The following is a 15555-nucleotide window of genomic DNA, read 5'->3' as shown; positions in this document are numbered from 1 at the left end:
ATTACAGATAATACCATTTCAATATATTGGTGGGTGGAGATAGAGGGGTAATTAAGAACAATCGCTGTAGGAAAGCCCTGACGGTCCTCAGTAAAAAATATGCATGTTAAAATTCTGGAGCTGAAGCAATTTTTTAATGTAGTTCAGTCTCAAAAGATGCCGTTAATTAGCTGTGTTGAATAATAATAATGAGAGTGTAAAAATGGCTTATTCTCAGAAACAATATGTTTCACGTTATCATCATAGTAGGAATTTAATGTTAGTAAAACAAACGACCCATAGAGTTACGTCAGAAGAATGCTGCTATTGAAAGATTGTGCAGTTACCGTTTGCAGGTTCTGCTAGGTCAATGGTTCTCAAAGTGGGGTCCCGGGACCCTCAGGGGCCCTTGAGGAGATTCCAGGGGGTCCTCAGGAGGCTATGTGATTGATAGCTAGGAACCAAATGGACCCTTACAGATCTACAAGAAGTACAAGCTCATATCACATTGCAATGGCCTGGTCAACAAAGTATACTGTATGTTAACACAGGAAAATGGTTGTAATGTTTCCATGCTTCATAATTGGTTGATGTCTCCTTTTGGGACAAAACACTTCGAAACCCGCACACTAATAACACACACACACACACACACACACACACACACACACACACACACACACACACACGCACACGCACACGCACACGCACACGCACACGCACGGCAAGATCATGTTTTTTAATGAATTATTTGTAGTCTGTACAATAATCCAGTTGAACGGATTAAATTCACGCTACAGTCATGTCAAATAAAGTCCATGTCTTGCTTTGCATTAGAATACGGCAGCATTCTCTCAATGGAGGGCCTGTTAATGGTTCTGCAGAGTTTAAAACCTGCTCTTAGTGTTAATTCTTTTGAGATTATCCAGGCATCATGCATACTTCACATTTCAATCTTTAGCCATACAGAAAATCCTTAAAGACACAGTTGAGGGGCATTCCTTCCTTTTGAGCCACTGTTTCTCAACATGGAACATTTGGTTCCATTTGGAGATTTTGCAGTGTCGTTTTATTGAGGTCTCAGAGATGAAAAAGAATGGCATCAAATGGTGTAACGCATTGGTTCTCAAGGTGGGGTCCGAGGACCCCCAGGGGTCCTTGGAGGGGGTTCCAGGGGGTCCCCAGCAAAATGTGTTAATATATCATCACAATAATTTTTACCTTTTAGACTTTGGCTATTCAAAAATAGCAGATGTACAAGCTCATATGAGCTTGTAGATCTGCTATTTTCATAGCTCATATTATGAGCTATGAGCTTGTAGATCTGCTATTTTTGAAAAATCGTGAACATTCTTTTTGTGCAAACCTTTGAATATATATATTTTTTAGCTTGTAGGTTAGCTATTTTATTGCCTGTTTCTTATATTATCTGAAAATTTGACCTATGTTTGACCAGTTTTTAGAGTATAGTTTGTTGATTACTTTTGATGCTGTAATTGTCTTTAAAAATAAATAAAAGTGTAATTTTCTTTTCGATATTTCGGTATTATAAGTTCTTAAAAGTCCTACATTGTCACTTTACTGTCATCTGGGGACCCCCCCCCCCCCCGAAAAAAATCATGTGAGGATCCCCCTGGGGGTCCCACCCCACAGGTTGAGAACCACTGCTCTAAGCTGTCCCCCATTAGAAGCTCAGTCTGGACCAACACATTCTCCATTGTCTACTAGTCTATAGTGTCTGTCACCCAGTGTCTGTGGGACCTAAAAGTAGGTCACAGACAAAGGTATTTAACCACTTAAACCCTATAGTAGTTAGTTGATCGTATGACCAAGGGCTCTATAATAGGCCCCGTCTAATTATTGTAGCCAAATGATAGCCCCAGAGTATATGGATGCTAGGGTTCAAGTGGTTAATACTGGAATATTTTCATATGCACTGGCTACACGGTAAAAGCATAATTTGAGGGGTTAATCGCTTCAGCCCCATACTGTATATGCTTAGTTGTACGATGAATAGTGAAAATGGTCATTCTACTGTATAAGCTTGTAGATGTGCAATTGTTGCAATTGTTTTTTACATTTAACATTTTTTACTTTATTTGACATTTTCCCCTTCAATGATATGCCCAAAATAGGGACGCCAGTGTTAAAGTTGTTAAAGTGACTGACTTTAGACATATTGGACTGTGAAACAAGCCTGACCGTATTTCACTCATGAAACACAAACCAAATGCGCACACGCATGCATGTTGACACTCAATTACACTTGCACGTGCAGTCGTGCACAGTTGAATGTCTGTCACCCTGCTAACGTTTGTCAACACTGAGCTACTTCACATTAAAATTGATGTCATGAATTTGCAATAGCGAGCCAATTTTTCTTTCTACGTTATGTGAGTGAGTTGAGGGCAGACGCTGGCTCGGGTCAATTCACATCAAGGACTGGCCATTCATTTCACTGATGTTTGTGAATTATCCCCCTAAGGTGTACTATATAGGAATATCGACTTTTGACTGGACCTGCCGTCTTCCGAGTTGATACTTAATTGACAGTCTTGCAGTCAATATCCTCTGTTGAGTTTAGTCATAACATGACATTGAGATGTAGTAGCCCACGTTGTTTTTCAATACCAACCCACCTGTGTATAGAGGATTGGTTCTCAACCTTTTCAAGCCGCAACCCCTCAAAATAATCATATTTGAACTGGGGACCCCCCCAAAATATTCATATTTGAACTGGGGACCCTCCACCCTGACAAGCACTTGGAATTGCAGGAGTTGATGCATTACATTTTGTTTGACTCCACAGGCTCCACAGGCAAATATTGTGAAAATAGCCGATCTGCAAGCTCACAACGCCTCGCTTTTGATGGTTTTCCAGCCCGGATGCATGCAGTGCACAGTTAATTTTTTCTTTAAGTAATGAATTAATTAAGAAAATAATTCACTATAAGCTGAGTTCTCCTGTTCGCCAGTCTGAATGCAACACTACGGCTGTAACTATCAGTTATTGTCTTAGAGATTATTCTATCAAGTAGCTTTTTTTTATTAATCGAATAACAGAGAAGCCCTTTTTTTAGATAGCCCTTTTTCTAGCTTTGATTCAACGAATCAAAGCAAAACAATTATAATAGATTTTTGATAATTGATTAAATTGATTAATCTTATTAACCATTTAAACCATATAAGCCATATTTTATACTTCATCGTACAATTGTGTTGCACAACAAAAATAGCCAATCTACAGTACGTTGCATTGTGACGCATTATGAGCTCGTAGAACTGACATAACCCACCCCCCCCCTCTCCCAAAACGTATTTTATCTACAGATTTTTGTTTTTTTTATGATCAATTAAATTGATTAGTTCAATTAACTGTTCAACCCTACAATACACCAGTTGACTCTGCATTCATTCATTCATTCATTCCTGCATTGCTGTTTATGCCAGTGAACTTGACTGATACATTGATTGATTGATTGATTGATTGATGGCCTATTTTCCTGGTGTGCTGTACAGACCTGATCCACTGCACCAATGAGCTGAACGTCAGCGTGCCCCACCTGGCGGACACCCTGCTGGAGCGGACCGCCAGCAACAGCTGGGTGGTGGTCTTCAAAGCTCTCGTCACCACGCACCACCTCATGATGTATGGCAATGAGGTGAGTACGCACGCACGGACACGCGTACGTGCACACACACACACACACACACACACACACACACACACACACACACACACACACACACACACACACACACACACACAAACAAACAGATGTCTTCGCTGAAAATAGCTGTATAACAACGTGTCTGTTCAGTTGTACATGTAGATCACCTATTTTTGTCAAATGTTCACCTATTTTAGCCCAATGTCATATTCCAGGGCGGTCACGCACACACACACGCACACGCACACGCACAAGCACACGCACACGCACACGCACACGCACACGCACACGCACACACCTGACGTCAATCTCCAACACAAATTCCAATAGAACCAACAAGACCACAGGGTTACTGGTTTGACCCCTTGTTGCTTTGTTTTGCTCACATCCCTGCACATTACTGTATACATCCACGTAACCAAACGTGCCACGCAAAGTTCAAAACAGAGGGCAAAGTTCATGCAAATATTCAATACGGTTCAACTTTACTGCAGTGTAATGCTGGCACGCTGACACAAGCTTATCTTGTCAGCAAATACTACTCTAGGTTTTTATAGTAAACACAATAGTGAAGTGTTTGACCTGCTTGTCACATGGTCCATTAGTGTTTCGTTGCTGTCGGGGCAGAAGCCTTGTAATCTCCATATTTCACCTTTTTATGTTTTTGTCGTAAAATTATGCCAGTTTATGACACTCGTACCAGAGAGTCGCACTTAAGTAGCAAAAATAGCCGATCTAGAAGCTCACACCATTGTAAGTTTGCAATGTGTTGTGAGCTTGTAAGACAGCTAGTTTTGCTATTTTTTTAAATTTTTTGAGAGTTAAAATGAATGGGGATTTCATAAATATTGAACCAATGAAAAGTATTAACAAGAGCTTATGACTAAGTAATAACTACATTGGATCCATTAGAACACAGGTTCTTCTTTTTCTTTTTCTTTCTTCACATTTCCTGAAAAGTAACGGTTTTGGAGTGGTCATAGATTTCATAGTAAAGGCAACGGCAGTGGTTGTTGGGCTGGCAAATACATACAAACTCACACATACGCGTACGTCACTGCACTGCAAAAGTGACGTCCATGTGACGTCCAACAATCAGATAATGAACTCTCCCTGTCTTTGTTCTGTTGTGTCCTGCTCTTTTCTTCCCTTTCAGAGATTGATGCAGTACCTAGCCTCCAGAAACACACTCTTCAACCTCAACAACTTCTTAGATAAGGCTGCACTACAAGGTAATTCGAGGCCAGCCTGCGATTTGAATAGTCAGCAGCGCTGTACGTCAAACGGAACGACTTTCTGTCCCAGTCTCCCTGTCTCTGTAACACTACCAGTGAGTCTGCTTTGGACTTCAATTACTGTGTTCCAGACAAAAGAAGTCACGATCCATAACTGAACACTGTGTTCAAATGGAGGTTCATGGCTGGATGGAGAGTATCTTTAACTACTACTGGCTCAACATGAGTTTCATGGACTTCATTTTGTGTTTATTCTTTCCATGGCCTAATGGCTATACCCTGAAATTGTGTAAATCGGTAGTTCTGAAACTTTTTTAATTTCATGGACCACCATAACTCACCATAAGAGAGTGTATGGATCCATTTGGTTCCAATTGTACAATTGGACCTGTAAGGGTCCATTTGGAACCCCCTCAAGCAATTTAGCTGAGAATGAGATAGCATAGTCATTATTGTTTAAATGATGCAACCTCTTCATAAGCCCTGTTTTATACTTCGACAATAAAAAAAATAGCCAATCTACCAGCTCACAACACGTCATCTTTGTGAGCTTGTTGATCTGCTATTTGTTTTAATATTTGGGGGAAAACAAGAAAAAAAAGTAGTTTGTTTCAAACTTAATGACATGCCCAAAGGGTGCCGCAAGGGTGAAAGTGGTTGAAGATTTTATCGGTACAATGAACAACGTTTTAAGTGGTAATGAAGGTTAAACTGCCACTTGACACTGTCCTGTATTCTGTACACCGGAGCTCACACGCAGCTTAACCCTACGTGTGGTTTTCAAGTAAGGTCAAGGTGAGACTGTCTCTAACAACGGTGCGCCCTGCATGTCCTCCAGGGTACGACATGTCAACCTTCATCCGACGTTACAGTCGCTACCTGAATGAGAAGGCCATGTCCTATAGACTAGTGGCGGTGGACTTCACCAAGATGAAGAGAGGGTAATGCACACCACAAATACACACGTGTGTGACTTGTGAGGACGTCAACATTTTAGGATTTTAGGATTTCATAAATGGCATTAAAACATGTTTGTACACTAACTATACCCTGTTTACAGTATAGTTGGGTGCCAGTGTCGCACACCAAAAATGATTGTCCTCACAAGTGTCTATTTCTTTGAGATCCTACTCTACTTTTAGCCCTCACAGTACAAAGTACAAACACACACACACAGAGGCATGCAGAATTGTCTACTGTATATACTGTACCATTTTGATGTACATCCTCTCCTTTACGTGTGCGTGCGTGCGTGTGTGTGTGTGTGTGTGTGCGTGTGCGTGTTGTGAGCAGAGCCGAAGGTGTGATGCGTACCATGACCACAGAGAAGCTGATCAAAACGCTGCCCATCATTCAGAACCAGCTGGATGCACTGCTGGACTTCCAGGTACACATTTAGGTTCAGCCAGAAGCACACTTCATGTTCAGAAGGTTGCCAGTCCAAATGATACTGACAATGATACTGTCATGATACTGTCATGATACTGACCATGATACTGACATGATACTGACCATGATACTGACATGATACTGACAATGATACTGTCATGATACTGTCATGATACTGACCATGATACTGACATGATACTGTCCATGATACTGTCATGATACTGACCATGATACTGACATGATACTGACCATGATACTGTCATGATACTGACCATGATACTGACATGATACTGACCATGATACTGTCATGATACTGTCCATGATACTGTCATGATACTGACCATGATACTGACATGATGCTGACCATGATACTGACCATGATACTGACATGATACTGTCCATGATACTGTCATGATACTGACCATGATACTGACATGATGCTGACCATGATACTGACCATGATACTGACCATGATACTGACCATGATACTCACATGATACTGACCATAACTGACCATGACACTGACCATGATACTAACATGATACCGAATACCGACCATGATGCCTTTTTTTTTCTAATAAACTACTCAACCACCTCCCTCTCTCTCCGTCTCTCTCTGTCTCTCTCTCTATGTGTGTGTGTGTCTGTCTCTCTCTCTCTCTCTCTCTCTCTCTCTCTCTCTCTCTCTCTCTCTCTCTCTCTCTCTCTCTCTCTTTTTCTATATTCCTTCTTGTTTGTCTCCCCCTCTTTCATCTTTCTGCCTCCAGCCCAACTCTAACGAGTTAACCAATGGTGTGATCAACGCAGCTTTCATGTTGCTGTTCAAAGACTCCATACGGTTGTTTGCTGCCTACAATGAAGGGGTCATCAATATGCTAGGTAAGACACTCTCCCAGGCACAAATACCAGCTAGGCCACTTTCCAAAAAAACATATTAAGTCTGAGAGAATGCACGCACAACAGGTGCTGTAAAAAAAATCATTTCGGGAGCACACTATAGCAGTGTGCGGATATCCTCTCCCTTCTCAGTTACAAAAGTGTGCTTTCGCCAAGGACTGTCTGATTTTAAATGTTTTTTGTTTTTTTTGTGGTATGGAAAGCTGGGTTTTGCAACGCTTTTGAGGCACCTCTCGTCCTTTGTGGATGTTCTGTTTTTAGAAAGGTGAATGAACGTGTTCACAGACAACGTGTCCTTGTGGACCACATCTGTGTCAAGCTACAGAGCATGTGAACCAGCTCCATAAACCTGCAAGATTGAACACACACGCTTCGACCTAGGCACCCGTCTGTCTGTCTGTCCGTCCATCAGTCTGTCCGTCTGTCTGTCTGTCTGTCCGTCCGTCTGTACGTCCCAACCTTGTGAACGTTATATCTCAGGAACGCCTTAGCACAAAAATGGTTTAGCTGGAGACTCAGTAACTGAACTCAATCTAACACAATCTCTAGCCCCATGCACCCTTAAAAGGAACTTTCTATTGTTATATCTGTCCTGTGGGATCTATTTTGCTGTCTAGATATTTCTCTCCTCTCCCTGTCAAAGTCTCCTTGAGAGATTCTACAAACCAGCATATTTCACATCAAACTATTAATTTGGTGATGCCTCATTCATATAGGTTGGTGATTTTATTTTTGTTGCTTTATCGCTGGGTTATATTATTCGCATGCTGTGTGGATGTATTCATAACATGATGAAATATAAATGAGATGTTGCCTTCTCGCTATTTGAGAAAGATTGTAACAAATATATCCCAAAATAGGGATGCCAGGTTGAAAGTGATTAAAGGTCAAATAAGTTAACCATGAGAAGAATCCTCAGTTGCCGCGTGGCCGCATGGCTGCCATGAACAAGCCAACATCCTAGTTCAGTAGTACTCACTGTGCGAACAGCAATACTGGGCCGAAAATGTGGGATCACAAGTAAGACCAGGTGGGAACCAATTATATGCTGTTCTTCTGATTCGCCCTGCACTTCACTCTGCAGAGAAATACTTCGACATGAAGAAGAACCAGTGTAAAGACGCCCTGGAGATCTACAGGACCTTCCTCAACAGGATGACCAGACTGTCTGAGTTCCTCAAAGTGGCAGAGGTAATGTCTGTTTGTCTCACCTGTCCTCCCCCGAGGATGCGTTGAGCAAGACACCCCTGGGCGGTCTGGAGTGCATCTCGTAGGGTTAAAAAACGTAAAACGGTCTCTACTCCTCTCCTCTGCTCTCTTTTCTCTCCTCCTCTCGTCTCTTCTCGTTTCTTCTTTTCTCTTCTCTTCTGTGAATTGACATGAATAGGACAGAGCAGGCATGAAATGGGACCATTGCTTGTCCAGTGATAGAAGAACGTTGTTGACAACTTTAACCTATTGAGATGCAGCCTGGATCGCCCCAGTGGAATGTTTTTGTTCACTTTACCCCCTGTGTGACCTGATTTAGGATCAGCATTTCCTAACCTCAACCTCAGAGGGAGGAAGGCACTCAGAGGATCACAGCTGATCGTAGATCAGAGTCTGGGGGGATTAGGGTACTACTTCTCGTTTGCCTTCAATTTCTCTCCTCTCTCTCCTGTCCTTCTTTTGGCCTTTGCCAAAATCGTGATCTACTTACAGGCAGTGTCGTAGCCAATCAGAGAGCTACTCCATACACAGCTTCCTGTCCAAAGACCCCTCGCGTGCTGCCTGTTCACATGCCTGCACTGCATGCCCCGGCAAGCTTTTTTTCTGTCTATATTTCCCCCCCTCTCTTTCTCTCTCTCCTTCTCTCCTCCTTTCTTGTTTAATTTCCTCCTTCCTTCCTCTTTTTAAAAATATTTTGCTATGGCTGTTATCAAATTCAGAGTGCCAGTACTTGTTATTGATAAAGCTTTACATTAAAAAAAAAAAAACTCTCATTGTCAAAAGGCTTCTCTCACATGCTTGGTTCGGTTCTTATTTCAAAAAAGTAAAAAAAAAAAGAAGAAATAAAGGGGGATGCAACAGCTCAATCGAGAAAAAGAAAACAACTAACGTTGACTTTAAAGACCCATTCATTTACCTGTCTAACAAAAATGTCTGTCTTGTTTGTTTTGTGTCATTTGTGCCCTACACCCCCCTCCCCTCCCCTCCGTTCCTCTTTGCGTTCAAAGTCAACATTAGTCAAAGCGTCCTCTTCCCTTTTTGGATGTTCCACACTTCCACCCCGCAGTCACTGTGACCTGCTGTCTGCCTCTAACCTGTGTTCTCACACCATTCATTTCAAACCAGCTCTCCAGATGTCAGTGTGCGTGCCCGCACAGGCGCGCGTGTGCGTGTGTACTACTGTATGTGTGTGTGTATGTAAATATATATATACATATATATATATATACATATATATGTATATATATATATATATATATATATATATATATATATATATATATATATATATATATATATATATATATATACTGTACATATATATATTATATACACATACAGAAATATGGTATATAGGTGTGTGTATGCGTGTGCACGCGCCCCACCCCTTCCCCCTCCCCCCTCCTCTGTTGTCTTTGGTTTGTTTACTTTCTGAGCCGCTGCATGAAGTAACGAATGCTTCGGTTTTGATTCTTCTTTCTTCCTCCTCTTATCCTCTTCCTCCTTCACGTGCCCCTTCTCCCTCTTTTTTTTTATTATTACGTAAACTTTTTGTTCAATTCTGTGGTTCGTTTTTTTTGGAGGGTTTGGTTTCAATTCTTTGTTTTCCTTTACATTTTGGTTTTGTTTCTTTTGTTTTGTTGTTGTTGTTGTTGTTTGCCTCCCTCCTCCCCCCCCCCCCAACCCCACCCCCCCTTTCCCTCTCTTCCCTCCCTTTTTTTGTGACACAGCGAGTTGGGATAGATCAGGGCGACAGCCCCGATCTCACACAGGTCAGTCCACATCTCATCTCAATCAATCAATCAATCAATCAATCAGTCAATCAAATCAAATCAAATCGATCAGTCAATCACTCCACCAATCAGCCAATCAATCGATAAATCAATCGATAAATCAATCAATCAATCAATTAGTCGACTTAGCTGGACCATGTTACTTCATTCTTAAAACACTCTCATTCCCTACTCACCCTACAGACCCAGCTGCCATCTTCTCTCCTCCACCCTTCCTCCCTCTCTCGCCATTTGCATTTTATTTATTTTATTTTATAGTGATTAGTACATACTATCTTTATCTACACTTTAGGCATTTAGCAGACGCTAAATGATCTAGGCTACTCTCAATTACTCAGAATCTGTGCAAAACAAATATCTGACTGAGTTTTATGACAGTATCAGGATAGCCACATTTAGCATTTTGATCAGCATTAAGTTGATAAACATTTGGCATAGCTTTCCATTCCAGATGTCTGTAATGGGGCATAGTGTATGTGTCTTTAACCACTTAAGCCCGATATACTAAACGGATATAGCTATACAAGTTCACAACATGCTGCAATGTGACTCATTGTGAGCTTGTAGGTCTGCTATCTTAGCTGAAAAAAAAGCAATCCTGAATTTTTGGGAATATTTTCTTTTTGCATTTTCGCATTTGACATGCCCAAAGTACGACAGGGTTCATGTGGTTAAACGGCAATTGCTTTCAATTCAGTCTCCTCAAACATCCTTGCAGTCTTTTCCTGACATTTTCTCAGTGCAAATATCAAGCCTTATTCTCCCTTGATTCGATTGCTTATCGTAGAAATAAAAATGTAGTTAGTCAAGCTTGGTTGATTATCTAAACATTTATTTCCAAGTTCAGTCAAGCGCAGCATACAGTAGTTTTATAAAAAATACAAATAAAGTTCCTCACTCAAATGATCACTGTTCAAACCTTGTCCTGAAAAGATTGTCCCTGTGCACTAGCTGTGGGGAGAGCAGCGAATGGTTTTCTACTAAATAGGTTCTTGCTAAATATTACTTGGATAGGCGTGCAAAATGCCATCATAAGTGCTCCATGTCACATTATAGATATCATATGTATTACATAAACATTTGAATAAGCACACAATTGAACATTGTCAAATCACGAATTAAATTAAGTGTGGTTGACCTTTGTAGATGCTCGTAGTGCTTATGAGGGCATTCTATGCCCCTATTCAACACAAAGTGATCCATGCCTCTACTGAGCTGTAGACTTGTGTCTGTTTTCCTTTCAAATTGTTTTGTAGCACATTCTAGATTTCTCTTAAGAAGGATATCCAGAATTCGCATTTCTCTCTCTTTCCCCTATAAAAAAATAAGTATATGAGAAATCTTTTCTGTTCTTCTCTTGGGCTTGTTGTTGTTTTTAGATCTTGTCGTTCTCTGAGGCTGAAACACAAAGCTCCGGCTGAAAACCTGGGTATCGCATGTGTCGTCGTCTCTGTCGGGTGGAAACCTCATATGTCCAAAACTGTTACTTTTCAGGATTCAAATCCCCAAATAGCAAAAGTAGCAGATCGACAAGCTCAAAAGGCGTCACTTCACACCGCGTTTCGAGCTTCTAGATCTGCTACTTTTGATGCTTTTTGTGCGACACTGTAGTGATCAAGTAGGGCTTTAATGTCCCCCCACAAATATGGAGATATGAGGTTTCTGCCCAACAGAGATGACATGTAACGTCCCAAAACAAACCCATCCATTCCTTTTGTTTCCAGTGGTGGAAAGTAACTCAGTACATTTACTCAAGTACCGTATTTAAGTACAATTTTGAGGCTAGTTAATCCTCTTTGTTCCCTGTGGAACATAAGGCTGCGACTGTTTGCTTCCATCTGGTCCTATCCTGTGCAGCATGTTGTGCCTCGCCCCATGTTAGGTTTGCCGTCTTCATTTCTGATGTCACAGCTCTCCGCCAGGTTGTTTTTTTGGCCTCTTTCCAGTTGGGAAATGCTACTTTAGGAATGATGCGGTCCTGGTCCATTCCAAGGACATGCCCGAGCCATTTGAGTCGTCCATGTTTAATTTCCAGCACCACATTTAGACAGTTTGTCTTTTTGTACAGGTCCACGTTCGAGAGCTTTTCTGGCCAAAAGATGGACAAATATCTTCCGGAGACACAAATTGTGGAATGCATTTATCTTTTTTAAATTTTTCGTTTTTTTTAATTATTATTTTGAGGTAGGCCTACCTTTACTTTACCTGAGCATTCCCATCTTTCAATACTTTTTACTTATGCTCTCATCTCAGAGGCAAATATTGTACTTTCTGCTCCACTACAAAAACCTTGGTTACTATAGGCCTAGTTACTTTTAGATTTAGATGATTATTATAAAACATTACATTAACCACTTAAGCCCTATTTTATACTTCCAATGTTTTGTATATTAAGTACAAAAAAGTATGAATAGAGGCTTTTTACTTTACAAAGTAGTAGAATTGTGGTATTGCTACTTTTACTTAACAAAGCACAAGTTACAACAGGTCTAAATGGGTAAAGAATCTGAGAACTTCTTCCACCACTGTTTGTTTCACTTTGGAAGTGATATATGCTCAACGTGCATATACCTCGTTTTCACCGGACAATTTGTCTTTCAGCGAGTTAACTTCCCTGGCTTCCAAGGCCTTGCTTGTCGCTGGAAACGCAATTTGTGACAAACCCGAGGCTCTCAGCTTACCCAACCACTGGCTCTGAAACCTCTAAAAACAATTCAACGTGCAGTATTTGGATTTGAACTGACACATGAAGTGGAATCCATGGGTTAACTCTTTTGTCGAAGGACTGCGATTTTTCCTTTCCTGTGTGTGTGTGCGTTGTTGTTGTGGGTGGACGAGCGTGTTTATGCAAGAAGAACGTCTTGTGCACTCTTGTGCATGGGCTTATAGTAGATGGTTAGGTGTGTGTGTGTGTGTGTGCGCGTGTGTGCGTGTGTGCGTGCGTGTGTGCGTGTGCGTGTGTGTGTGTGTGTGTGTGCGTGCGTGCGTCTTTCGGTCTGTCTGTGTGTCCTGTAACTCTGTTACTTCTGCAGGAGTGATGCAATGTTCTGTCCTGTCCTGAGCTGTCGCCTCTGCTGTGGACTTGCTTGCATGATCCAGCAATGACCTGTGCATGCATGTCCAATCAAACCTGATGAAATACCCACTGACTGCCCCCCCATGCAAACGCAAAGAGCTGTTCTAACCTAGAATCTAGAGATGAGTGGACATGAATTAAAGGATAATTTCCTCTGTATGTGTGTGTGTGTATGAAAGAGAGAGAGAGAGAGAGTGAGTGAGAGTGAGAGAGAGAGAGGATAGCAAGTGTCTTCCCTTACTTGCCCGCACTGTTCTCTCTTGGTAACGTTTTGCCCCCTTGCCCCGTCCGTCCCTCCCCCAGGCCCCTAGCTCTCTCCTGGAGGCTCTGGAGCAGCACCTAGCCTCGCTGGAGGGCAGGAAAATCAAGGAGTTCTGCAACGCTAGCCGGTAAGCCGGTAACACAAACACACACTGTAGTAATGATGACGTGACATTTTACTGAGAGCAGACGTGGGAAAAGTACTCAAATAATTTACTTAAGTAAAAGTATCAATACTGCAATGTAGAAATACTCCGTTACAAGTAAAAGTCCAGAATTAAAAATGTACTTGAGTAAAAGTACACAAGTATTGGTATCAAAATGTACTTAAAGTACCAAAAGTAGAAAGTACTCATTATGCAGAACGTCCTATTTCACAAGTTTTTAAATGTATAAAAATCTTTTGAAAATAGCAGATCTACAAGCTCACAACCCTTCGCTTTGCGACGCGTTGTGAGCTATGTAGATCGGCTATTTTCAAAGTATATGTAGGGTTGCAGTGGTTAATGTATGTTTTGTACTGTAATAATACTCAAAATCTTCAAAGTAACGAGTAACTAAAGGTACCAAACAATTGTAGTGGAGTAAAAGTACAATATTTGTCTCTGAGGTGTAGTGGAGTAGAAGTAAAAGTACTGAAAATTGGAAATACTCAAGTAAAGTACAAATACCTTGAAAATTACAGTACTTAAGTCAATGTACTTACAGTAGTTACTTTCCACCACTGACTGAGAGCCTCTTCTTTTTTTGCTTTTCAAAACATGGGTCACACAGAGAAGATCATTGAACAAACCACAGGAGCTCTAATGGTTTCACCAAAAAAACATTGTCTGTGTAACTTTCAGGTCCAGCACTCTGTCCAGTGCAGTCTCCTCTCTGTCTAGCACCGGTATCTCTCTCAGCCACATCGACGACAAGACAGATGACAACAGACAACCACAGCAACACAAGGTCAGGCGGTTTTGACAAGTTCGAATTCCTTAACCTTCATGAACCCCAATGTCTCTATTCTGGGTGCGAACATTCGGGCAAAGATAGCCAATCTACAGTCTCATAACGTGGCACGCTGTGAGCTTGTAGATTGGCTATTTTCGGAAAAAGAGATTTGATGTAAGAGGGACAAAAGGAGAGAGCCAAGGATAGAGCCCTGGGGGACCCTGGTAAATGAAGTATATAGGGGCAAATAAAAACAACTGAATGCTGTCTATTTATTACTGTGCAATTTGCACCTCATTCGTTAATGTTCCTCCTCCCTAAGGGCTGTCCGTCAATAATGTCAACCTGTAGGATTTAGCGGTCAGAGCAGAGGTCTAAAAGTGTCTATGAGTGTGTGTGTGTGTGTGTGTGTGTGTGTGTGTGTGTGTGTGTGTGTGTGTGTGTGTGTGTGTGTGTGTGTGTGTGTAAGAGAGAGAGAGTGCACTTGCAGAGCAGAGGATTTGAATGTGTCTGATTTGCGGTGATAATAATAAATTGTGGTGGTTTTTTTTTATGACCAGGATGTCCGGAGGGAATTATATTATTCTGGTCTTTGTCATTAAAAAAAAACGGCAAAAACGGTAATTACCGGCCAAACGCAACCTTTGATTTATGTTTGATGTTTTAGATATTCATCAATAGGAAACGGAAGGAAATGCATGTAATCTGCATTGGTTTTGGCATCGAGTGAAGAAAGCCACTGACTGATCAGGTTGAAAAATCATGTGCTTTGTGGAAAAACCTTCAGAAATGGACCTTTATGGGGTTGTAACTCCAAATGTAACTCTAACGGGTCCATTTGGTTACAGTTGTACACTCTTTGGAGTTAAAGGTGCAATCGGAACTTATTTTAATGTATAACCTATTTTTTTTTACCAATCTATATGGTACAATAAAATGTAACTATCCCATCTGAGGTGGTCTCCCTCCCTTGTTTAGACCCTGGTGGCGGGTAGGACACCTACTGATTGACAACTAGTACTGCCTGAAGCTCATAGCACAATGTCTCCCCTGACCAAGTGGGGATGTCTGTTAGAGGAATCAAACTACCAGCTGCCAATCCGTCTTGG

The 15555-nt window shown here is 41.3% G+C and overlaps 1 protein-coding gene across 1 annotated transcript in view; it reads left to right on the top strand.

The window, feature by feature from the left end:
• The window catches only part of LOC311056528 (phosphatidylinositol-binding clathrin assembly protein-like), a 35691-nt gene that overhangs the window by 6641 nt on the left and 13495 nt on the right, over nucleotides 1-15555 (top strand). Inside the window, exons 2-10 of the mRNA XM_084073215.1 lie at nucleotides 3499-3641; nucleotides 4807-4882; nucleotides 5724-5826; nucleotides 6179-6272; nucleotides 7042-7153; nucleotides 8256-8362; nucleotides 10111-10152; nucleotides 13553-13638; nucleotides 14356-14461. Coding sequence (XP_083929341.1) covers nucleotides 3499-3641; nucleotides 4807-4882; nucleotides 5724-5826; nucleotides 6179-6272; nucleotides 7042-7153; nucleotides 8256-8362; nucleotides 10111-10152; nucleotides 13553-13638; nucleotides 14356-14461 — 869 coding nt within the window. The remainder of the gene's footprint in view (nucleotides 1-3498; nucleotides 3642-4806; nucleotides 4883-5723; nucleotides 5827-6178; nucleotides 6273-7041; nucleotides 7154-8255; nucleotides 8363-10110; nucleotides 10153-13552; nucleotides 13639-14355; nucleotides 14462-15555) is intronic.

The sequence above is a fragment of the Gymnoscopelus microlampas genome (assembly GCF_963454915.1).
Source record: "Gymnoscopelus microlampas genome assembly, chromosome: 12".
Classification (NCBI taxonomy): domain Eukaryota; kingdom Metazoa; phylum Chordata; class Actinopteri; order Myctophiformes; family Myctophidae; genus Gymnoscopelus; species Gymnoscopelus microlampas.
This window is presented reverse-complemented; position numbering and strand designations above follow the sequence as displayed.